General features: G+C 51.8%; 1 protein-coding gene across 2 annotated transcripts; it reads right to left on the bottom strand.

Annotated features, from left to right (window-relative positions):
• Positions 1-2,295: 2,295 nt before the first annotated feature.
• UBA1 (ubiquitin like modifier activating enzyme 1) lies at positions 2,296-24,205 on the bottom strand. Of its 2 annotated transcripts, none has more exons than XM_082378066.1 (26): positions 23,971-24,205; positions 16,113-16,229; positions 15,925-15,983; positions 15,656-15,824; positions 15,434-15,568; positions 14,371-14,477; positions 14,021-14,111; positions 13,782-13,914; positions 13,200-13,297; positions 12,959-13,105; positions 12,651-12,827; positions 12,421-12,525; positions 12,253-12,333; positions 11,730-11,885; positions 9,889-10,054; positions 9,532-9,728; positions 7,681-7,745; positions 7,245-7,440; positions 6,461-6,535; positions 6,152-6,341; positions 4,655-4,743; positions 4,267-4,359; positions 3,948-4,139; positions 2,918-3,019; positions 2,713-2,813; positions 2,296-2,576 (listed from the first exon to the last, which is right to left on the bottom strand). In XM_082378066.1, the coding sequence occupies exons 2-26, from the start codon at positions 16,227-16,229 to the stop codon at positions 2,441-2,443; spliced, it is 3,177 nt and encodes a 1,058-aa protein (XP_082234192.1). In that variant the 5' UTR covers positions 23,971-24,205; the 3' UTR covers positions 2,296-2,440. The 2 variants fall into 2 exon arrangements, with proteins under 2 accessions (XP_082234192.1, XP_082234191.1); XM_082378065.1 differs by lacking the exon at positions 23,971-24,205 and adding an exon at positions 20,758-20,983.

Here is a 24,205-nt window from a genome sequence, read left to right as displayed (position 1 = left end):
CTATTTAAAAATGCCTACCTGCACCCCCCCCATCATTCCCCAGACCTGGCTTTACAGATCTTCTGAACTGCACTGATCAACTTCTAACATACAATTTACTTACTGTGTTTATTGTCTATTCTGGGTCTTGCCCTAGCAAAACGTAAGTATGCGCACACGCGCATGCACACACACACACACACAACCCACCCCAGGACAGGGATCTTTTTTATCTGTTGCTGTCTCCAACACCTACAATAGAGCCTGACACACAGTAAGCAGTCAACAAATGTTTGTTGAATGCCTGATGGTAAATAGTTCTAGGCAGAGACAAGAGGAAGCAACCTTGTCCCACTCTGTCCTTTGTGCCTGCTGTGTGCAGGGGGCTCAGTGCAGTGACCCAACCCTTGCCCACTGAGCCCTGGTGTTATAATGGTAGACGAAAATGATAGAGAAGTAAAATGGCACGTGTGGGGAACTAAGATGCAACCAGAAAACATGGGTTCTTGATGAAGAAGCTGTTCTCAAACCTTATGCAAATTAGGTAGCAAGGGGATCCAGGAGCTGTGGTGGTGAAGAAAGGGACAGCAATGTCTGGAGTCAGGAGGTGTAATGGTGGGGGGCGGGGGGATACAGTGAACAAGGTCTAGAGTACCCATGAAGGCCCCAGGATAGTAGAGGCAGAGAAATCAAGTTTGTGTGCAAGCCTCAGATGCTGAGGTGGAAATGGTGGAAACAGTGGACAGAGGTGCAGAGTTTGGGGGTACTCTAGAGCAGCAATAATGGAAAAAGTACCTGTGGTGGGAAAACCTCTCCACTTGACCTAGATAGCTAGCATCACCACTAAATGGATGCCAGAGATAAAGCACTTCAGTCCCTAATGTCCTGGCGGAGAATGAAAGGAAGTATAGAAGGATGAGGTCACCCAAACAGAATAGGCCAAGAAAAAACAAGTAACCAGAAAAGGACTTCCCTGGTGGCTCAGTGGTTAAGAATCCACCTGCCAACGCAGGGGACATGGGTTCGAGCCCTGGTCCAGGAAGATCCCACATGCCGCGGAGCAACTAAGCCCGTGCGCCACAACTACTGAGCCTGCTCTAGAGCTTGTGAGCCACAACTATTGAGCCTGTGTGCCACAACTACTGAAGCCCGCGTGCCTGGAGCCTGTGCTCCGCAACAAGAGAAGCCCCCGCTCGCCGCAACTAGACCGCACGCAGCAACGAAGACCCAACGCGGCCAAAAAAAAAAAAAAGTAACCAGAGGGAGGTGGGGCAAAGGCATATGCTGTGCCTGGAGTCTGGAACTGGCCCAGGAAGCAGCAGATGTGGGAACAGGCTGTGATGGGTGACAGGTCAGGGTCAGGCCAGTTTGTGTGATTCCCAATACTTGGGTTAGAGTGAAGGAATGAGGGGGTCTGTTTCTAAATGGAAAAAGTTGGAGTCTGGCTGGGTGAAGGACAGAGGTATGAGTGGCTTCCTCAGGCACCAGGTGGCCAGTCCGATTGGTGCTTTCAACTGTCTGAAGTGCTCAGCCGAGACCAAAGACGCAGTGCGGGCAGTTCTGCCGTCCTGGTGGGGCTTGTGGTGAGCCTCCTACTGCCTGCTCCAGCCAATCAACAACCCACAGCCGCTCTCTTCTCACAGGTGGGAGGCCTCAGGACAAGCAGACCAGGCCCGAGGGACAGGAAAGAGGCTTTTCCTTTACAGATGTTCTCAGCCAAATATTTTCATCAGTACTGCAAACTGTGCACAAACACTGGCACTCCTCAGTCCAGCAGAGCTGTTGAGGCCCCTCTGCAGCAGGGAAGTTGAACTAAGGGCACCACAGGCATTCCTAGCACTGGGAACCATGATGCTAAAGGCTTGTCCAGGGTCTGAGTGCCTCGGTCCAGGCGGGAAGGGATGTGCCCCAAGGACATAAGCCACAGTGACCAAGCCCTGGCCGACTGGTTGCCATAACTTTTCCCTTCACAGAGGGGGGACAAGGTTAGAGAAGTTAAAGGACTTGCTCAAACACTACTCTTAACTACCTTTCAAAATCCATATGGCAGGGAGTTAGGAGCTAGAGATGGAGAAAGTGAATTTGAACCCACCTCCAGTGAAGTCACAGGGACCTAGGTACCTGCTCTCCACAGCTTCACTACTGCCTCCATTTCTTCCTAAGCAGGAAGGGCAGGAGGAAGACATGACAGTTCCCACATTTTCTCTGCCCAGGAAGCTGGCAACTGGGGTGAGGCTGAGCCCTTCTGGTTACTATCTGAACCAGACAGCTCCAGGAAGTCCCTTCTTTCCCTGGAACCAGCAGCTATGTCACATCTGGGTTTATAACGCTTTATTAGGATTCAGCAAGAGGGGTTCAGATAGAGGGACGAGGAGGGAATGACAGAGGCCAAATGGGAGCCCTGTGCTGGAAGGGGTCTGGAGAGGGGGGCCTGGGGTCAGTCTGTAGGAGAGGACAGGGGTCAGCGGATGGTGTATCGTACATAGGGGACCTCAACGTCCTCACCGCTCTCGTCGTTGCAGCACAGCTCAAGCACCAGGGCCCGCACATGGCGGCCCAGCTTTCGCTTCGACACACGGCTTACGATCTCTGTCATCCTGGGGGCGGGGGAGCAGAGGGTCAGGGAGGCAAAAAGTAAGTGAAGAGGGGCAGGTAGCTGAGGGCAGAGGAGGTGAAGGGCAGTGAGCAGGAGTGGGACAGCTGCAAGTTGAGGCTCCCCACTACCCAACTCACGGCTGATCCAACCGTTCCTTGAGCTTGGCGGCTGGCATGAAGAAGGAGTAGAGCATAGACACGCCCTGGGACAGCATGGTGATCTCCAGCTTATGCTCTGTCTGGAGGAGAAGGGGGAGGACAGCAGTGTCACGGGGGTGGACAGGCCAGCCAGTCACCTGCACACTCCGCCCCCAGTGGGGTGAGAGAGAGAAAGGGGTCTCACCTTGAAGTAGTCAAGGAACTGTTTGAGGGTCATCTCCTCACCATTAGACTGCAGCCCCTGTACTTCAAAGCGATCCCACAACGTCCACTCTTGGTTATAGTACTGTGGAACAAGGAGCAGGCCAATGGGATGGGGGCCACCAGAGGGCGCAGCCCCATCAGTCTCCCCCTCCACTCATGCAGACATGCTATAAGTCAGATCACAAGCCTCTTCTGTCCAAAACTTTCTCATGGCTTTTGTCTTGCCTTGAGTAAAGACTGAAACCCTTATGATAATGGAGATAAGGTCTTAAGTCACTGGAATCCTATTCTCTTCTCCTCATTTCCTATCCCCTCATCCTCTCACTCACTCTGCTCTAACGACTTCTTCCTCAAACATGCCAGGCACACTCCTACCTCAGTGCCCTCGCAGAGACCGGCCCCTCTGTCTGGAATGCCTTCCCGGCAAATCCTTCATGGCCTGTCTCCTCACCTCCTCCAAGTCTGGACTCACATGTCATCTTCTCTGTAAGGCCACTCCTGATTATCCCACATCTAAAATCCCAAACCCATCCCCTCACCACCTGGTACTCTCAAGTTCTCCTTATCCTGTTCTTTTTCTGGGGTTCCAAAATCATTTATTGGGTTACTCTATTTCAAGAATATAACCTTAGCACCTGTAAGAGTACCTAGCACGCAGTAGGTGCTCAGTAAATATCTGAGTGAATGAAGAAGCAAGCAAAAGCACTTAGCATACTAAGCACCCAATAAATTTTGGGTGCTACTATTGTGCAGTTATTAATCATAATCTAATATTCAAATATCTTTTCTGAGGGCTTCCACAAGCAGAATCAGACCGGTACGTAGCACATAGAAAATACTAAAAAAAAAAAAAATATGATGAGTGAATAAATGAACAAGGGGATACACAAAAGGAACAGGTACACACTGACAGAAACCCTCTCCTGGTGACAGGCTATGAAGCAAACTAGAGCCAGCTCTACAGAGAAACACCCACCCACAAATCCACTTCCCCTGATGCAGGCCCTCACCTGATGATGGGGTGCTGCCAGGGGTTCAGAGAAGCCAAAGAAAGGCAGGGCCAAATTGAGGAAACCATTCTTATAGGAGTCAAGCTGTTGGTGCCCCTGCACCACCTTGTACAGCTCTAGACACACAAGGCCAACCACGGCTGCTGTGGTCGTGGCAATGGCTGGGATGATCTTTCCTGCAATCAGCTTGCTCTGTAAGGAAGGAAAGGATCAAGGAAGGAAGTTAAGGGTAGAAGAAGCTCATATTCTACAGAAGGGATAGAATGTGGGCAACTGCAGCCTGGGAGGGGGTGAAACGTCAAGTCTAGATTTCCCTCACCTTGTGCCGGTCTGAAGGGGGAATGTCATAGTTCTCCGCCCGGAGGTTGGATGCAGCCACAATGAAATCCATATGGAAGTTGCTGTCATCATCCTTTTATGAGTGAGAGGTTAAGGGAGGAGGGTGGGGAGACAATAAGGAGAGGATCAGAGGAGGAAGAGGATTCCTGGCCTCCGGGGACACAAGTATCGTCCACTGCAATTACCTGCTGGGCTCTCAGATCACAAAGGCATGGCTGGGAACATCTACTCGTTCAGGGCCACGTGGCAGGCCTGTGATCCAATCCCACAAAGGCCTGGGGCTGCCTCTAGATCCCCAGAACCTGTTCTGTCCAGCCCATCTGTGCTTAGCCCATCCCCACTGCCTGCCCAGGGCCCCCACCCAGCACCTTCTCGAAGTCAATGGGGTACATCTTGAACCCAGGGAGCTTTTCTGGACTGGGCAGTGTGGCCTTGAGCTCCTCCAGACGACTGTCATCTGCAGGGAGAGAGGGACACCGTCAACCCTTTAGACCCCAGGCCAGGGTCTGAGGTAGAAACAGAAGCCCAGGTGGGGCAAAAGGTGTTTAGGTAGATAAAGGATTTGAAAAGGAAAGACATCCTGGGAGAGAGGAGGAGCAATGGGGAGAGAGAGAGCAGGACAACAGAGTACAAACCTGAGTAAGACGGGGGGCAGGGGGCAGGGGGCAGGTATATCAAGAGACAGGTATCTCTAGAGACTCTAAGGAACTGAAAATGAAGACATTAGGAGAAAGTAGGGATGGACAGATCAGGATGGGAGAGCTGTAGATCTCAGGAAGAATGATGCAGAGAGAAGTGGGGAGACATAAGAGGATACAGGGGAAAAAGGCAGGGGAAGATATATAGAGGGGAAGTTGGGAGAAATATGCAGATGTGGATATAGAGGTTAAGATATTGGGGGACAGAATATATGAAGAGTGGAGAATAGGGGCATATACAGAGGATGAGATAGGTGAGAAAAAATTTTATACACATGATAGATACAACTTATATATACCCTATATACTCTGTGTATGTGTATGTGTGTGTGTGTGTGTGTGTGTGTATATATATATATATATATATATATATACACACACACACAATGTTTATATACATTTTACATACACCTTGCATACGTTTTATATACATTTTATACATATTACACACAGATACATACGTGTGCATGTATATGAGGAACAAGATGGAGGAAATACACAGAGAGGAACATGACGGATATATATTTGGGGAGGAAGATGGGGACATGGGAGAAAATAAAAACAGCCACATTCATTCATTTGTATGTTGTGTATGGCTGCTTTTGTGCTTCAATTGCAGAGGTGATAACTGCAGACACTATATGGCCTGCAAGCCTAGAAGAGTCACTGTTTGGCCCTTTACCCCTGATATACAGCATGAGCTGGGGGAAAGAGATGGAGAGAGGTGGGGAACTGGGGCGGAGATATGGAGAGGGAGATGAGGAAAACTGTGGAGAGCAATACCATGGCAAAGATGCACACAGAGGAACATGGCGGTGGGAAGATGGGGCAGATACCAAGGGAGCGAGACCACTGGTGGAAATCACACCCTCCAGATAAACAGATCAAGAAGAAACAGAGAAAAGTTGTTCTTTCCAAGGGAAACACACACAGAGCAAGAGAAACAAACAGCTAGTTCTCCTGAGGGCCAGAGAGTGGGGAGGAGGAGGCAGGAGGGATAGAATTTAACCCAACCAACCCTCATTTCAGAGCAAGGGAGGCTCAAAGGAAGGTGTGGGGAAGCCTTAGGCCAGGGGTTGCAGAGCAGTGCCAGGGGCAGAGAAGGCTGGACTGGGCAGGGGACAAGTTGGGGTGGTGACTCCTGGCCGACTGGCCAAACATCCTCACCAACAGAGGCATTGGCGCTCTGTAGCTCCTGGTCAGAGACATGGATCTTGACGCCGGACTTGGGGGTAAACTCGGGGACCTGCACAGACTGTAGAACTGTTGCCACGGCAGCTCGGTCCTGAGAGCCTGTCAGCCCGTAGGTCTGGGCAAACAGGTTGGCAGCAGCCATCACGTAGTCCAGATGCAGAGGCTGGGAGAAGGCAGGGCCCAGAAGGGTGAGCACGTCCACCCTCGCCTGGGGAGTCTCGGCCTCCTTCCCACCCACGCACCCTCCACCTGACCCTAGGAGGCCCCAAGGAGGAGACTTACATTGTTGACATCAAAGGTGAGCGGGTGTGGACAGCGTTTGGGCCCAGACCAGAATGGAGCTCCCGAGCTTGTGAGCTAAGGAAGTAGAGAGAATTTTGAGGAGCAGGACCTGAGATTGGAGGCCTCTCTAACAATTCTAACTTCTCACCTTGGCCCTGGATGTGCCCTGACTCACTCTTCCTGGCTGGGCACGCGCAAGGGGCTAGAATCGATCATGAACAACCCAGACTGTAGGGTCCTGTAGATGGAAGTGCTGATGCCAGGCTGAATGAAACAGGGGCGCCTCACTGAAAAAAACTCCTGGCACTCACTCTGTGCAAGCCACACAGCCATTTAACAAACTCTTATGAATTGCTAGGCACTGTACTAAGTTAATATTAATAAATACCAATAAATCCTCACAAAAACCCTCATGAGGTAGATTATTGTTATCTCTACTGATAAGGAAACTGAAGTACAGACAGAAGGTATGTGACTTGCCCAAGTGCAAATGGAGCTGGGATTTGAACCCCCACTGATTCCTGAGCTCTTAACTCCAAAATTTCTCCACTATGATCCTTACAGTCCTGGGAGGTGGGTGAGTCAGCCCACACCACAGGTAAGGGAAACAGAAATGAAGTCTCTTGCTCAAAGGAAAGGGAACAGCAAAAATAGGTCAAGTTTACTCATTCGTGTGAGACCCCCATGCCTTGGGGCATCTGCCACAGCTGGACGGAGAACTCACAGCAGGCTCCTGTTTCTAGGAAACGCATCCCGCCAAATGGACCTGGCAAGTGGGCGTTACCTGGTCGGGAGGGAAGTTGTGCAGCAGCTGCCGGATGTTGTTAGAGTACTGGGTGTGCCAGTGGTGGCAGGCCCAGGCCACACAGTCGGCCCAGGTCTGTGGCCGCTGCAGCACCAGGCTGCGCTGCACGGCCTCCAGCACCTCCAGGGGTTGGGTGCCCGCCAGCCGCAGGGTCCGCTCCACAAACTTGGGGTCTCTATCAGGAATTGGAGGGGTCAAAGGGGCAGGATTACACAGCGGCCCCAAGAGTGGGCTCCAGGGCAACCCTACTTTCTCCACGGAAAGCTAGTCCTGACCCCCAGTGGAATGAGGCCCCAGCAGTCACTGACTCATTGAGAAGTGTGCCTGGTGCTGGGTGTCACACTGGTGAGGAAAGCAGACAGGATGCCCTGGCTGGAGGGCAGGGGGTGGGGTGAGGGGGCATTTGGTTACTTACGTGAGGTACTGGTTGACGTTTTCTGCCGGCTGCTTGAAGAGGCCTTCAAACTCGTCTCTAGCCCACTGCAGACAGAACAAACAGATTACAGGGGGCGATGGTTGACAAAATGGGCTTCTGGAGGCATTAGAAAGACCATCAGTGAACAAATCAAACAGGATGAACAAAGCTGCTCTGGGAGAAGGTAAGCCCCGCAACCACTGTTCCCAACCTTCCCCACTCCACCACCCCCAGCACCTCAATTTGAAAAACCAATGAACTTGATCTGGACAGCGGTTACACTAGTGAATGCGTGAAAAAAATTAAGTTCTGTGTACCTTACGTGAGGTATGTCATGCCTCAATAAAAAAGAAACAATTCAATTATGTGTATTTTTAAATTACATTACATATTTAAAATTACGATCCTATACAGGCCCTGAGGACTCAGCAGCAAACTGGACAGAGGCTCTGCCCTCTGAGAACTCCTAGAACAGTAAGTGCTGTCATTGGTGAGGGGGTTTGGAGGATATAGATGTTAGAGATCAAAACCAGCTCTGCTACGCAGTATCTAGCTTTGCGACTTCAGGGACACACAGTAACACTTAACTCTGTGCCCTCCTTTCCGAAACAGATACTGTAACAGTAATATGTACCTCACGGGTTGCAAGTATGTATATATTTAAAGTTTATTTAAAACAGCACCAGATACATAGTGAATGCTAAGTGCTTTACAACCCCATGAAGTATATACTACTGTCACCTCCATTTCATCAGAGGCATGGAGAGGCTAAGTCCAAGGTCACTCATGCCCTAGTGAGTCTGTGGTGGGTGCACAAATACAAAGACACCCAGTCTGGAACTGCAGGGGCAGAAGGGAAAGTGATAGAGGGAACTGGTTTTTTCCCCCCTCCCTATTTTGTTCCCACCCCCTCATACTTTTACTAAACATTCTGAATGGTTTGCTCTCAAAGACTGGAATAAGAATCATCTGATAACACAATGGTTATCCTTAGGTTCTGGTCTGTAGGCCTAGGTGCTGGACAACCTAGATATGTTCCCTTTGTAAAAAACTCAGCCAGATAATACGTGCACTGTTCTGTATTCTGTATGTATATGCATCACGCAAACAAAATCAACCTGGAAAACCAGCTGTTAAACCCATTTTGAGCAACAGCAGGGGAAACCTGTATATGGACTGAGTATTAGAGACAAACAAGTAACTAGGAGAGACAGTAAGAATAACCATTAACTTTGTTCAGCATGAAGGTGGTGTTTTGGTTAGACACGGCAGTTCTTACCTGGGGGCAGTTCTCACCTGGGAGAGATTTTGCCCCCAGGGGACATCCAGCAATGTCTGAAGACATTTTTAGTTGCCACAAATGGAAGGGGGTGCTATTGGCATCTAGTGGGTAGAAGCCAGGGATTCTGCTAAACATCCTACAGTGCTCAGGATGCCCCCATGACAAAGAGATATCGGGCCCCAACTGTCACCAGTGCTGAGGTTGAGACCCTGTTATGTGCAAATATAACCTCCCTTTGAAGAAGCAGAGAGAGTGAAGCATTGTGATGGCCACGATATACTTCACCCAAAGAAGAAAAAGCCACATGAATCTAAGAAGAGAATGTGGCAAAACGTTAACAAATGTTAAATCTAAGAGTATTTGAGTGTTCCCCACACTATTCTCTGTATCTGTCTAAACGGTGAAAAGTTTTCAAAACAAAAGTTAAAAAAAAAAAAAAGAATGAATCATTCTAGAAACCAAGGTTGCACGATAGAAAGTAAGAGAGGAAGGTTTAAAGAAAAAGCACAGGGGCCAGTGGCCGCGAGGCCGGGTGCCTGCCCCCTGCCCTCTCCCCTCACGCTGATCACCTGCAGGGTGTGCTCGATGGCATTGGGGAAGTTCTTCAGTGTGCAGATGGGGATGGACTTTTCAGGCGGGTCCTGGCTGGAGCTGTATGATTCTGTCAGGAAGGGGATCACCACCTGCACATTGCCCTTGGTGCCCAGTGTGCCTGACTCCAGCAGTGGCTTACGGTAGTACACGCAGCGGCGGTCCATGTACATGCCTGGGGGGTGGGGGGGTCACGACAAAACGTGAGTGCCAGGAAATGAACATCAGGAGACGGGAAGACAGGCACCTCCAAGAGACACACACACACACACACACACACACACATGTACCCACGCAACTTGGCCCTTGACCTCCTCACCCGCCTCCAAACTCACGGGCATCCACATTATCCAGGGCGTTGGCCACACCATCCAAGTTTTGGAAGAAATCGTCATCATAGATGCGCTCGGTGTCAGGGCCTACACGGTTCTGGTGGCTTGTCACTCGGATGTGCGGATTCATCTGGCGCACAGCTGCAGCAGCTGTGTCAGACTTTAACTTCTGGGGGGGGCAAGGGTAGGAATGGGGGAACAGAACTCAGTTATTTATGCATGCACCAGCGAACCTCCACAGAGCTGTCCTCCTGAAGGCTGGCTTATTTAATGCTGGGAAGAACCAAGCCCTGAGTTCAGGAGGCTCCCTGGTTTGGCAGGAGACAGTCCGTGACAGTACCACATGGCTAGGGCTGTGAAGGATATGGCAGGGGCTCAGTGAAAAGGGAAGCAGTGCACAGACAGGCTGGAGACAATAGGCCAGCCATATGTTCTTCTGCCTACCCAACTTCCATTGTTCTTTCAGTTAACGGCACCCAGGGCTGGGGAACATTCCCCCCAAACAAAACAGAATCTTAGCACATAGACAAGGAGGATCCTTTCAAAGTCCAAATCAGGTCACGTCCCTCCTCTGCTGAAAACCCTCCCTTGGCTCCCACCTCCACTGAAGGCAAAATGAGTCGGCCCCCATTTCCTCTAGCTCATTTCGTATTACCCTCCCACCTTAGGATCTTGGCCTGGAGCACTCTTCCCCAGAAGAAGGGACTCTACTCCCTCACGCCCTCCAAGTCGGCAGAAATGAGCCCTTTCTTAACCACTGTAATCAAAACTGCAAACCGATCTCCCTGGCCTGCCCACTTCCTTCATCTTGTTTTTGTTGTTCCCTCTGCACAGCACTTATGGACGTTAACTATAAACTTCGCTATTGTACTGTGTGCTTACTGTTTACTGTCTGTCCCCGCCCACTAAAATCTTCGTTTCCTTGGTGTACTGCAAGTACCTAGAACAGAACCTACTCAATAACTACTTGGTGAATAAATGAACAAAAGGGGAATCGATCCTGGCCAGGCAACAATGACAGTCCCCTACAGAAGGCTTCCTAACTAGATCACCGTATAACCCAGCTTCTATCTGTGCAGAGAAGAGTGAACCTAGCACAAGTGCTCTCCTAGGAAAGAGGCCTGCTGGCCAGGTTGGCCCTCGGCTGGAGTCTGGGAACCTGGATTTCTGGAGGGTTCTTGCCATTCAGTACCTGGTAAGGGCTGCTCACTGTGCCTAGACTGCTTATGCAAACCCTGTGGTTTATGCTGAACTCCTGCTCTCCTTCTGGGAGTCTGGAATTTGGGGACATTCCCAGCAGAGGGTGCCTATGTGACCAGCCCACAGTAAAAACCCTGGGTACTGTGTCTCTAACGCGCTTCCCTGGTTGGCAACATTTCACGTGTTGTTGCAACTCGCTACTAGGGGAATTACGCATGTCCTGTGCGACTCCACTGGGAGAGGAGTCTTGGAAACTTGTGCCTGGTCTCCCCCAGACTTCGCCCCATGAGCCACTTCCCTTTGCTGATTTTGTTATGCATCCTTTTGCCGGAAGAAATCGTTAACTGTGAGTACAACTACATGCTGAGTACTGCTGAGTCCTAGGGGGCTAGTGAATCATTGAACTTGGGACCCCCAACACACTGTCCCAACCAGCACTCATAAGAAGTCAAGGAAAAAGAAAAAAAAAAAAAGGAGATAAAAAACGGTAGATTCGATGGAAGGGTACTCAATGTTTGTTGAACGAGTGACAGAGAGAAGCTGAAGGAAAGAAAAAGGTGGTAAAGCCCCTTTTCCAAGAAGAATGAGAACAAAAGAGGAAAACAAGATGACAAAGTCCCACCTCCTACCCCCACCGCTCTCACCGTGACGTCCCAGGGCCGGAACAGAAACTGTCTGTTCAGATTTGACTTCTCAATGGTGTCCATGTCTGTGACGACAATTTCTCCTCCCTCCCCACAGCCCAGCCCAATCATGGCAAAGTTCTTGAGCAGTTCACAGCCAATGGCCCCTGCGCCCACCTAGAAGACAGCCAAGAAGAGAGACAGAGGCTAGTCAGGGTGATGCAGGTCAGTGTGAAGTCACTCATCACTCCTCACTCTCACTCCCATTGAAGACAGCAAGAGAGGGGAGAGGTGTGTCTAGTGCCACATCCTCAAGTGCCAGGGCTATGAGAAATAACCCAGGCATCTGAGAGAGGAGGCACAAGATGGTGGAAACAGAAGGACACACCAGGCTTTCCCTCAAGATAAAAGAAAATGGCAAAAGTCATGCGGTAGAAATATAAGAACCAAAAGACCCGCCCTCAGGAGGCAGAAGGAGACCCCGTAAGAGGTAGCCAGAGGCCACAGGAGATGAAGAAAGTGGCTGTCCCAGTGGATCACTCACCAGGAAGTACTTCTGCTTGCCCAACTTCTCTTGCAGGTATGAGCCAAATACAGCTACCTGCCCATCATAACGGTTCTGGCGCTGAGGAATGCAAAGGGAGAAGGGTCAGAGAGAGGCCTCACCAGAAATGCCCCCAATGACATCTCCCCCAGGGCCCCACTCACATACCGGGAGGCACTTGTCCTCCGTGAGAGCCTCTTTGTCCTCGGGGAGACACTCCAGTGCATCAAAGTACAGCCACTGCATGACGGGCATAAACTTCCCGGAGCAAGCCTGGGGATTGGGCAGGACAGGGGAAGTGGTGAGTGGTTAACTGGGGCCTGACACAGATGGACAAGCGATGGAATCAGGGAGGTGTCTGGCCCACCCCAACCCTGTCCTTCTCTATCTGTGCTGACCTTCATGACCTCCTGGGCAGCTAGACCCCCGATGAAGGCATTTATGGGTGCCAGATCCCCAGCAGCCACATATGCCAGCTTTCGAATGAGGTCCTCATCCAGGCTGTCCTGCTGCACCGCTGGCAGGGCTTGAGCATTCACAGCCTGGGCCAAGGTCACCAGCTCTGTGGCATCCTCCTGGTGAGGCAGAAGGAACCAAGAGCGTGCCTGTGAGGCCACTGTGGGGGGTGAGGGGGGCTAGGTAGAGAGGCACTGTGGGCCTTCGATGCCAAGGTCATCTGCCCTGGCTGGCTCACCCACCTACCCACCTCATTGCGGGGCCGAGGGGGCCGGCCATGCTGAGCACAGAACTGGTGCAGGGCCTGGAAGCCAATGTGCAGCTGGGTGGGGCGGGAAAACTTGGCGAAGTCCGTCATCACGAAGTCAGGCTCTGCCAGGGAGGCCAGCAAGGATTTCTGTCGGGGGCAGAGCATCAGAACCAGAAGAGTAGAATGGAGAACCTGGAAATGCCTGGCACCACCCCCAGAGCCCACTACTCCCCACACTCACAAAGCTGATCTTCTTGGGTACTTTGACCTGGCTGACGATGCCTCCACGGATATAATCAGAGAAGCTGGAGGTGTCACAGATGCTAAAGGTGTAAGGACCTAGGGTAGGCAGGGAAACTGTCAGGCTACCCACCCTCCCTAAAACCCACAACACCCACAAGATGAGGAAAAATCCATCCCTGACCCAGCCCAGACATCAGGAGTAATCGATTCCACTCCAACTTCACAAACCATCTACCCTCTAGCCCAGCTTAGAGCCCATGGGACCCTGTGTCCCTGACCCCAAGTCTACACTAGAAGACAGTCTCTGCTCCCTGTCCGAATCCAGTCAGACACGAGTGGATCCTCTGATCTGCTTTGTTCAAACACCAGAGATCTTTTCCCCCTCAGTGCAGATACCAGGAGCCTCTTCTAGGAACAGCTCAAACACGAGACAGCACTTCTCCCCCATGTCCCCAGCTCTGGGTGGACCACAGGGGACTCTGTCTCTGGTTCATCTCAGACACCCAGGATGTGTCTCCCCTCACGCAGAGTCCAGGGAAACACCTCCTATCTCCCCTGATTCCCCATGGCCCTAGCTCACCCAGGACTTTGATTTCCATGGGCTGACTTCCGTTGAGTTCAATCATGCCCTGTACTTCCGAAAAGGAGACAAAGTCGCCACTCTCAAAGCCATGCCGGGCCTCATCCAGACAGGTAACCACACCGGGGTTGTCCTGGTTAAAGGAGGAGTACCTCAGAGGCAGGCCCAGGGTACCAGGAGCAGACAGGAAAGCCTGCTGCCCATCTGCCTGCCAGGACCCCTGAGGCTGCCCTCCTCACCTTGGTGACCATAGAAACCATAGCACTGAGCGGCTGCTCCCCATTGGAATCTGTGAGGATCATTTCCTCTCCAAAGTCACAGAAAAGCTGCCTGTAGAGGGAAGCAACAGGGCTGATGCTCGAGTCCCATGCGCTCAGGGACCCCACGTGTCCCTCAAGATGCAGCAAGTACTTGCTGAGCAAGTTCAGCCCATCACTGCTGGGAATCAGATGGCACTCATGCTACATGGGGTGAGGTAAAGACACAATATCCAAAACCCAAGGGGCTGAGGGGGGCTGAGGGCAGTCAGAGGTTGGGGGTCTTTTCCTGGGCATGGCAGGGGTCAGGGGAAAAGGGTGGGGGCACTCACCCAAACAGGCCCCGCGTGTCTGCCACCACCAGCTTGATGCCATGGCTGTGACAGAACTCACCCACCCGCAGCTGGTCCTCCAGGGGGGTGTTGGTGAGGACCACCACCTGTGGAGAGGTGGCAGCTCAGGCGAGGGCCCAGCACCAGGGGAAAGGGGAAAGGGGGAGATGGTGGAGGAAGGCTGGTGCGAGGCCTCAGGGAGTCCTTATGGCTTTGCTGGTTCAGCTCTCTATCACAAATACAAAGTATCTACCATGTATCAGATTCAGCCCAGGCGAAACTCAGTGAAGGGAAATGTGAATCCCTAAACTATGGCAGGCAAGGTAAAGAGGCAGCTGGGAGGACAGAGTTTGGACAACAGCTGACTCCTTCATTTGCCAACACCCACTGCTGCCTGCCTACAACCCTGCCATGCCCTGCGAGACACAGAAGTAAAACTTCGTCCTCAGCCAAAGTCTGAGCTCACTCCTACCACACCCACTTGCTCCCAATTCTCAAGACAACACCTGCTCAGCCATGATCCTTGGGACTTTGCTCTCTGCCTGAATGCCCACCCATTCCATCAGGGTGAGCTCCCACAGCTACATCAGGGTTCGGCAGCAGTGTCCTGGCTTGCTGGGACACCCCAGGGCACAATCTCAGCTCCCACAGCTCCTCTTTCCAGCCCAGGGTTTTTATTTAACAAAAAACCAGCTGCTATTCTAAGTGCTTAGCCCTCACAAAATCTTTATGAAGTCGGCATTACTACCATTCCCGTGTCTACAAACAGACAAAAGGCAGGCACAGGAGACTCAGTGACCTGCCCAAGGTCACACTAGTACAATGAGAGACTTGTGCCAAGGCAGTTTGGCTCCAGTCTATGCACTATGCTGTCCTGTCTGCTGGCTCATATCTTCCCCCTGAAGAGGCAGGTCCAGCGTCTAAAGCCTGCCCGCATCCCCTAGCTGCAGCCTCAGCATGAAACCTGGCACCCAGGCTAGCCCATTAAATATTGATCAAATGAATAAACCAGAGATGGGCTCTGAGAGAACTGGGCAGGAGGTCGGGCGGTGGCCCAAGGTACCTGGAAGTCACTGAGGAAGTCCTCTACGAGGGGTCCAGTATAGGCGCTGACAGGCACGTAGCTGTTGAGCTCAGCCAGGTGGGGCTGGGAGACCTCAGCCCGGTTTTTCCCAATGTCCTCCTCCCGCAGGTAGAACTGCAAAGGGGAATGAGGAAAGAAATGAACTGGCTGTGTAGCCCGGGGGATGGGGTCTCGGCAGAGAAGGGCGATGGGAAGAGGTACCTGGGAGGAGAGGTCGGCCCACTGGGCAGTGCCCTGGTCATGCAGAGTGACGGCCTTGACCCCACCAAGGATGATGTTCTTAGCAATCTCCACGCCCAGGCCCCGCAGGCCTGATACCAGTACGCTGGACGTCTGGAGCCGCTTCATTGCCTCGTGGCCCAACACATACCTGCCAGGTTAGGGGGCGTCTCGGGTCAGGGCCAGGCCCTTCTGACCCTATCCACTCAGTGCCCCCTCCCACCTCACAGTCCAACCTCGGCCCCACTTACAGCTGCCGGGAGTAAAGTCCCTCATCTATGTCTGCTTCACTGCCGTTCTTCGCCATTCCCTAGAGATGGAGGGGAAGAACGGGTTCAGGGAGACATGCAGGAGGAGGGGAGGGACAGATGGGACAGCGATACAGAAGACTTTCCCACCCACCACCCCGCCTGCCAGTCTCCAGGAAGAAGACACTCACGTTGGTTGGCACCGAGGGCACTTCGGACAACACGGAGTGGGCAGGGGAACAGTTAGAACCCGGCTTTGGATCAGGCCCGGACACGCGACGTTTCTTGGACAGCGGCGAGCCGGACATCTGGAAGGAAAAAAGGAGATCAGAGGTGAGCCTAGGGCACGTGGGTGTTCCTGTTGGTTAGTGGTAATTGTGGGGAAAGGGAAGACGTAAGGGCTAATATCCCCATTTTACAGAAAAGGAGACAGGTACAGAGAGGTGAGGTGACTTGCCCAGGGTCACACAGCTGTCAGAGCTAAGATCTGAACCCAGGTGGTCTGGCTTGCAATCCATGCTGCTAACCATTAGGCCATTCGCCTTTCTCCCCAGCCCAGCATAATGAGGGAGAGACTCCAATCCTGTGGGGGGAAAGGAGTGAAAAGAATGTACTTGTGGGGAAGTCAGAGAAAGGATGTAGCTTCAGGTCAGACCCTGCCACTCCTTGACAGTCATCATTTAACCCCTATGGGCTCGGTTCCCTTGCCTGTAAAACAGGGGTGAGAATACCACCTACCTAATCCATGGAGCTGCTGAGGTGACGGGATATACCACAGACCAGAGGGCCTGTTACAGAGCAGGTAGGCAATAGCAAGCAGCCCTCCTCCTCTCCCTTAACCTCCTTAACCCCAGTGACAGGGGTTCGAGAGGGAAACGCGGCTTGGACATCCATCAGGGTGGCATGACGGCAGGAGATACTGTGCCGAGAACTCAGTTCCCAGAGGGGCTCACGGAGCAGAGTTTCACAAAGTCCAACCCGCTCCCCACCACCCCCAGCTCTGGGAGGGGAAAACACCCAGGGCCAATAAAAGAGGTCGCAGGGAGAGAGAAAACACACACTTCCCAAGCCTTGTCTGCGTGTGGAGTCCCTTAAACAGGTCAACAATAATGATAAACGAATATTTATTAGGAGTCCTCCCTGGGCCAAATGTCAAACACAGATCACTTTACGATCTGTGCCTCACTCTGTCCTCAGGGCACCCCTGTGGGGTTTGGACTACTATCAGTAACACTCACAACTCATACTGGAGGAAAAGAAATTCACTCAGCGAAGTTTGGTGACTTGACCGAGGTTCCCACAAAGAGAGTGGCCAAGCTGGAACCACCTGGGGATCTGCTGACCCTGAGGCCCAGGCTGCTTCCTGATGTTATGGCGTTTCATCCCCTCAATGGTCCTGACCCTGCAAGGCAGGGCCGAGTGTCCTTGCCAGACAAATGGAAAAACCTGAGCTCATGAGGACTAGGTCGCAGAGACAGAACAATGCAGGCTGCTGTGGAAGTGAAATTGGGGGGGGAGGGTTGGTGACTGGATCCAGACACTGGAGACGACAGGGCCCCCAATCACTCCCCCTCACCCCCAATGCTCCTCTGAGCCTTTTCTGACACCCAATCATACCAAGTACCCCCACTGTACCTAAGATTCCATCTTGGCGCTTGTCACATGCTAGCACTAAACAAGATGACAGGAGCTCCCTACCATCTACCAAGAGCTTACTGCCTGTCAATCTCAGAGTAAAGGGCTTTGTATAATCCTAACAATGCCCATGAACCAGATAACCTTATACCCATGTCACAAATAAGAAAACAAAGGCTCAGAGAACTCCAGTCACTTGCCCAGAGTCATGCAGCTGGTGCTGGACTGCTTGCCAATGCCTCCTGGGGGAACAGAGTCAGGACCCAGCTCAGGGCCCAGCCCACAGGGCTAAGAGATGAGGGTTGAGGGAGGGGGACCCAGGAGGCAGGAGGCTGGCTAGGTCCAAGTCATTTAGCTGAACTGCTGGGAACGCTAAGAACCAACTTGGGTAGAAGAGGCTTGGTGAGTTAGTAGGGAGACCAAGGCAAATCATATTTTTCCATTTACTGACTTCCTGACGCGCGATAGGTATCTCATTTCCTCTGAGCCCCCCTTTTTCTTTCCCCCAAAGCAGGGGCAAATGGAAATATCCTTAAGGGGCTGCTAGGGAGGTTAAAAAAGTCAAGGTCTGTGGTCAGAACTCAGCGACTTAAGGACATAAGCTCCTCCCTGGGCACCTGCAGAGGCCTCCACTACTTAGTTATCGCCTTGCCTTGTCACTGATTTGGTTGTTTGGGACACACCATCTTCCCACTTCCGAAATCAGAGATGATCCAGGACCAGAGAGATCTCTGCTATCTGGACCTTTGACATCTGGACCCCTAATGCTGGCAGCAAGGGTCTAAGCAGGCTTTGGTTGATGGTCTGAGAGTGGATTTCAATCGCAGAGATTTCGAACAGGCCAGTCTCAAGGCAAGCAGAAGGGGTCTGGGGCAGAAACCCCAGAGAGGAGCTAAGATCCTCCACCCCCAGCATAAATTCGAAACCTTTCTTCAACACATGCTCAGGCCCCAATTAGAACACATATACTATCAATTGTTCAGCAAAGTTGAACTGAGGCTTAGAGAGTTTCAGAACTTGCCTGAGGTCTCCAATCTGCTGATTTTGAAGCCTGAGCATTGTCTACCACCCAAACCAGAGAAGAAGGTTTGAGGTAGGAGTCCTGGAGCAGGTTTGAGAGAGGGTAGACACAGGGTCAAGTTATCAGGATGGAGAGAAGCTAGGGCACAGGATGCTGGGGCCTGTCAAGCCTCCAAAGAGGGATTAACTGAGAAGTCCCTGGGAATATAAAAGAGTCAGGAGATGGTTGTCTGAGCCCTTGGAGGCTCAGAGGGAGATGGGAAAGGGGATGTTAGAAGCCCTGGGGGGCAGGAGGGGTGGTGCTGGGCAAGGTTGTTAAGACTCATATCTGGGTCCTTGGAAAAGGAGCTTTTAGGAAAGGGCCAGGAAGTTGCACCAGAGGCCCCAGCGGCTGCACAGGGAATGGGCCCAAGGAGGCTGTGGGAAGACGCTGGGGTCTGGGGGTGGGGGTGTTCTCCATCAGGACGATGCTGGGGCCCTGGGGGGTCTCCACTGGTGGCAGAGGGAAATCTTTGACCAAAAATAACTGGGACTTGCAGGGAAAAGGTGTCTCTGACATTTCTGTCAGAGTCCCAGGAGGCTATGAGGGTGGATGCTGAGGCCCGGGGTGGGGTCGTGGAGGGATTTCTAATGGAGTACAAAGGTCTTGTGTTGATCTCTGACTGGTACGTGCTAGGTACTGCAGCTGCTCTGAGGAGTGGAAAGGGGAGGCTGAGCCCAGACAGTTCTGGCCCTAAAAACTTCAGTAAGCAGATACTGGCTAGGTCCCCAGGTGGGGTTGGGTTTCTATGACCAATTATGTGGGACCCCATGGAGGCTCGGAGAGTAGATGCAGAGAAAGGGGTTTCCTACTCTGATGGAGAATTGGACCTGTTGTGGGAAGGGACAACTGACAATGATGTTGGGGTCCTACGAAGCTGAAAGCCTGACTGAAGATGCTGGAATCCTGAAAGGCTCTGAGGGCAGATTCTTAGGCCTGATGTGAGGTTAAAGGATCTGTGAGAGAAGCTGGAACCCTGGTTGGCTTTTGAAGGCAGAGGCTGAGTGAAGGGTGGGATTTGAGAGGCAAGACTCTGATGGAAGGGGCTAGGAGCCAACAGGGTCTGCAAGGGCAGATGTTGGCAGAGAGATCTCTGATGGAGGATTATATGTCCAAACAGTTCCTCCCTGGTGTCTGGTCCCCTGGGAGGCTCTGAGGGAAGATACTGGGGGTTATGAGTGTCTGATGGGGGAGATGCTGAGGCCTGCAAGAGGTACTCTCTGAAGAGAATACCGGGACCATAAAAAAGGGTGCATTCTCTTAAAGTAAAGGAAGTCTCTAAGGGCAGATTCTAGGAATTAAAGGAGTCTTTAAAGGTGAGCGCTAAGTGGAAACCTCTGAATAGAAATGCTGGCCCGGAGGGGTTTTGGAAGGAAGATGCTGGGCCAAGGTGGGTTGGGAGACCTCTGAGATGTGGGGGAGTGCTCTCTGACATGGAGGCCAAGCGCAAATGGCCTTTCACAGGGTCTAGACCCCTTGAAAGCTCTGAGGGCAGAGAGAGAGAGAGAGAGAGAGAGAGAGAGAGAGAGAGAGAGAGAGAGAGAGAGAGAGAGAGAGTGTGTGTGTGTGTGTGTGTGTGTGTGTGTGTGTGTGTGTGTGTGTGTGTGTGTGTGTGGGGGGGCAGGTTCTGAAGGAAGATGCTAGAAAAGACTTAAAATGAAGCCAAATGGACCCTCCCTGAGGTCTGGCCCCTCTTGAAAGCTGCGACGGCAAATACTGAGGAACTAGGAGTGAATGAAGAGAGATTCTGGGGAAGGTCTTTAATGACATACACTGGTAGGAAGCTTTGACCAGGAATGTCGATCCCGTAAGTCTCTATCGCTGATTGGGGGAAGTTCCGATCTGCGATGCAAGGCTCAGGATGGGATCAGGTCACTGACTAGGAATGCTGGCCTGAGTCTCTAAAAGCAGATTCTGGGGGTCTGACCCTAAGGTCAGATTTTGGAGCCCGAGGGACTGGGCTGGTCCCGGATGGGAAATGTCGGCCCCGCCCCAAGATCTACCCCCCCCCTTCTCTCCAACGATCTCTGCGTCCGAGTCATCACCGCCCGCGCCAACGTCAGCTTGGCCCTGCGCCGGCCCAAGACCCTCCAATGCTTCCCGAAGCCCCTGCCCCGGCGCTTAGAAAGGCCGTTTGTTACCAATGCCGGTTCCCCGGGTCGCGCCGCCGCCAACTCCTCTAGGAGCCGAAGCCAAGCCCGGCCGCCACCCTCCTCCTTCTCCTCCTCCTCCTCCCTGCCGCCTGGGCCGCCTAGGATCGCCGTCGCCGCCTTCTCCTCCCCAGGCCGTAGTGGCTGTGCTCGTCCCTGCCACCTCCTTCCCCTCAGCCGCCGCTGACACAAGATGGCTGCTGCTGAGCCCAGGGCCGGAACAAAACCTTGGGCCCCACCCCCAGAAACCCGGATGCAGGCAGGCCGCGCCCGTTCATGAATCATACATGACGGGCCCTGCCTGTCTGTGACTCCTTCGAAGGCGAATAGCTCCACCTGGTGGCTACTGTGGCAGTAACTAGGAAAACAGGTAAAACGACATAGAGGGCACGCCCATGGAAGGTGAATAATGAATACATTGTTACAGCCAGGCTACCATGGAAACCAAGAAAGGACATCAAGTCCACACTTCCTGACCGTGAATTATGCACGAGGCCAGGTGGCTGGTTGACTAACACCCTGCAACCAGAAAGCCAATGTTAAAACATGGAAGCCACACCCCAATGCTCATGAATAATGAATGACCTTGCAGCAGCCTGGAAGCCAAGGAGACCGAGGCCACATCTTATCATGAGTAATGCATGAGGCCCGGTGGGCAAGAACAAAAGAGACAGGTCCGCCCATTACTGCATCTAATACCCAGTAAGCAGGGAAATAGGGCTAACACAGGGAAAACACACTCCCCCAGCTCATGAATAATGAATGGTGATGCTGCAGCAGCCCAACCTGGAAACTCAGAGAGGTCAAGAAAGGTCCCACCCAGTTACTCATGAATTATGCATGAGATGCATGGACAGATACACTCAAGACAGCCCTCTCCAGCAAGTAGGGATTATGGTACTCCAGGCGAGGCAACTTGGTCACCCCTTCCCGTTCATGAATAATGAAAGGTGCTGCAGAAACACAGGGGAAACCCAAGGGAAGTGCAGCTGCCTCGTCCCCACCCTTAACTAACTGCACGTGAACCAGGGCTGCCTTGGTCCAACCAAATCCAGGTTTACCACATACTGTTGGCAGGTGCCTCAGTTTCTACAACTGTAAAATGGGGATAGTAGTAGAACCCATCTACATCGTAAAGGCAAAATGTGTCACTGTGAAAACCAGAGAATATGAACTATGGAATGAGCTCAGAGCAGTGCTGGCACAGGGCACTGTTAAACTTTTTAAGTATTATATATTAATTTAAAGGTGATTTGTAAATATATTTTATATTAATATAAAATTACTTATGGGTGAGGGTGTACCCAGCCACTAGAGAAACCCCCAACTTCGGACATTATCTAAAAAATAGTGCCTTGAAACACCCTTCCAGAATTACACTGGAAAACAGAGTGCTAAGGCCACCAATGTCCATTAAATAGGTAGGACAGACTACCAGGTCACCAGAGATACGACTGTATACCAAAGCCCCAGGCACACGATAAGCACCCAGTACGATTCTGTCAAATAATAATAATAGATCACATTAACTGATCGCCCACTATGTGGTGGTTCCTGTGGTGTGTCCTTTCCATGCACTGCGCCACTGGTCTCAGGAATGCAGAGCAGGAAATCGGTTCCTTCTTGTCGTTCAGGTCTCAGCTCAAAGGTGACCTCCTTAGAGAGTTCTTAAACCCTCACAAAAATCATTTCCATCCACTGATGGCTAGCTGTGTGACTTGGGACCAGACACTTCACTTCTCTGGGCCACTGTTTCCCCACCCATAAAATGAGAACAATAGTAACCTACCTTGTGATGAAGTTTAAATGAATAAATATGTAGAAAGGTCTCAGAACAGTGCCTGGCACGCGGTGCTATATGACTAACAGTAGTAGTAGTACCATTGAATTGGGTGGATGGGAGACAGACATTATGACATTTGATTAAGACTACAGACTCTGGACTGTAGACTCAGACTCACTGACTGAGTAACCTTAGGCAAATTACTTAGTCTCCCGGTGTCCCAGTTTCCTCATCTATAAAATGGGACGATAATAATCTACCACCTATAATTGTTGTGAATATTAAACGGGCTAATAAAGTGCTAAATGAGTGTAAACTAATCTGATCATCATTATGCTCTTACTCATTTTTTCAGGCTCACAGAAAAATCTGCCAAAGATCACACAGCTGGCAAGGATCGATGGGACTTGAATCTAGAGCCTTTGCTGATAATCTGGGATTACTGGGCCGTAAGGAATGAACAATGAGCGAGGCCTCGTCCCTTCGCTGAGACGCAAAATTTAAATCCTGAAACCTCTAAGGGAAAGCTAACAGCGGATCATGCAGATGAAGCCGTAAAAGCTACGCTCCTCATGAATTATGCACAACGCCCCTAGAAAAGCCACAGAAAACTCGGGGTGCTACTCACCTTTACGCTTAATAAATGAGATCTAATTTGCCCGGCAGACTGCAGAACGCCCCTTTCAGCACACCCCCTCAGCACGCTGATCCACCCCCTCGTGAATAATTCATACGCTGACACTTACAAAAAGGCAAAAATGGTCTTCCACAACAGCCCACCTCCTCACGAATGACGAATAAATCCATGGTCTATGAAGGCCCCGTGGCACACTGTCCCCTCAGGAAGAACCTAGAACCTAGGATGTGTTACTCCCACATCCTTCCTAAAACAACTTGTGGGCCCAGATGTGTCTAGTCTCTCCGCCTTTTATACCCAAGCGCGGTGAGACATCATAATAGAACCAGAGGTCACAAAGGCCATTCGATACGTCCACATGCCACGTCGGTCCCAAACGTTCCCACCGTCACCAGGACCTTTCCTGAATTCCAAAATTCCGCCTTGTGTTCTGGAACCTCAAACTTTGCTTTTACCCTGGGGAAGCACACCAAATCCTGCCTCGTGGACAGAGTATTCATACACGAACCCTAAGGGTCTCCCCAAACATCCCCCTAAACCCTGTCTCCAAGGGGTCTCCAAGGGGTATAAACCCTGCCTCCGAGGGACGCTCCTTAAAACAGACTCCCAAGTCCCACCCCGGAGTCCCTAAATGCCACTTGCTAAGGGTCCCCTCAAAAACAGCCACCTCTAAATGCCACACCGGGCTCAGAGCCTCTAAATATGCCCATTCGGGGATCCCCCAAATTGAGCCCCCTCCCTCAAATGCTGTCCAGGGGGTTGGGGGTACCGTGCTCCAGCTCACCCCCTGTGCCGGGCGGAAGCCTCTCCTTCCTGCTGGAGATGAGCCGAAGCCACGGGGCAACGGAAGAGCAAACCACCTCCGTCGTACAAGAAGAGCCAGAGTTTCCGCGGAGCTCGGAAGCGCGGGGCCTTGGAGGGCCCCCTGTTTGGGACGTACCACAGATGCTTAGCTAGAGGGGCTCGCCCCCTTGCTCCTGCGCCATCAAGGCCCTTGTCAGACCCAGATACCCCTATGG

The sequence above is a fragment of the Balaenoptera borealis genome, assembly GCF_965194805.1.
Source record: "Balaenoptera borealis genome assembly, chromosome: X".
NCBI classification, from domain to species: domain Eukaryota; kingdom Metazoa; phylum Chordata; class Mammalia; order Artiodactyla; family Balaenopteridae; genus Balaenoptera; species Balaenoptera borealis.
Note: the sequence above shows the minus strand (reverse complement) of the source record. Positions and strands in the feature narration are given on the sequence as shown.

Coding starts and splice junctions, on each gene's coding strand:
- UBA1 (XM_082378066.1), bottom strand. CDS start 16,229: ATGTCCGGCTCGCCGCTGTCCAAGAAACGTCGCGTGTCCGGGCCTGAT. Junction 15,984..16,112: donor TGCCCTCGGTGCCAACCAAC/GTGAGTGTCTTC, acceptor CTCCATCTCTAG/GGAATGGCGAAGAACGGCAG. Junction 4,744..6,151: donor GAGCGCCAATGCCTCTGTTG/GTGAGGATGTTT, acceptor CTCTCCCTGCAG/ATGACAGTCGTCTGGAGGAG.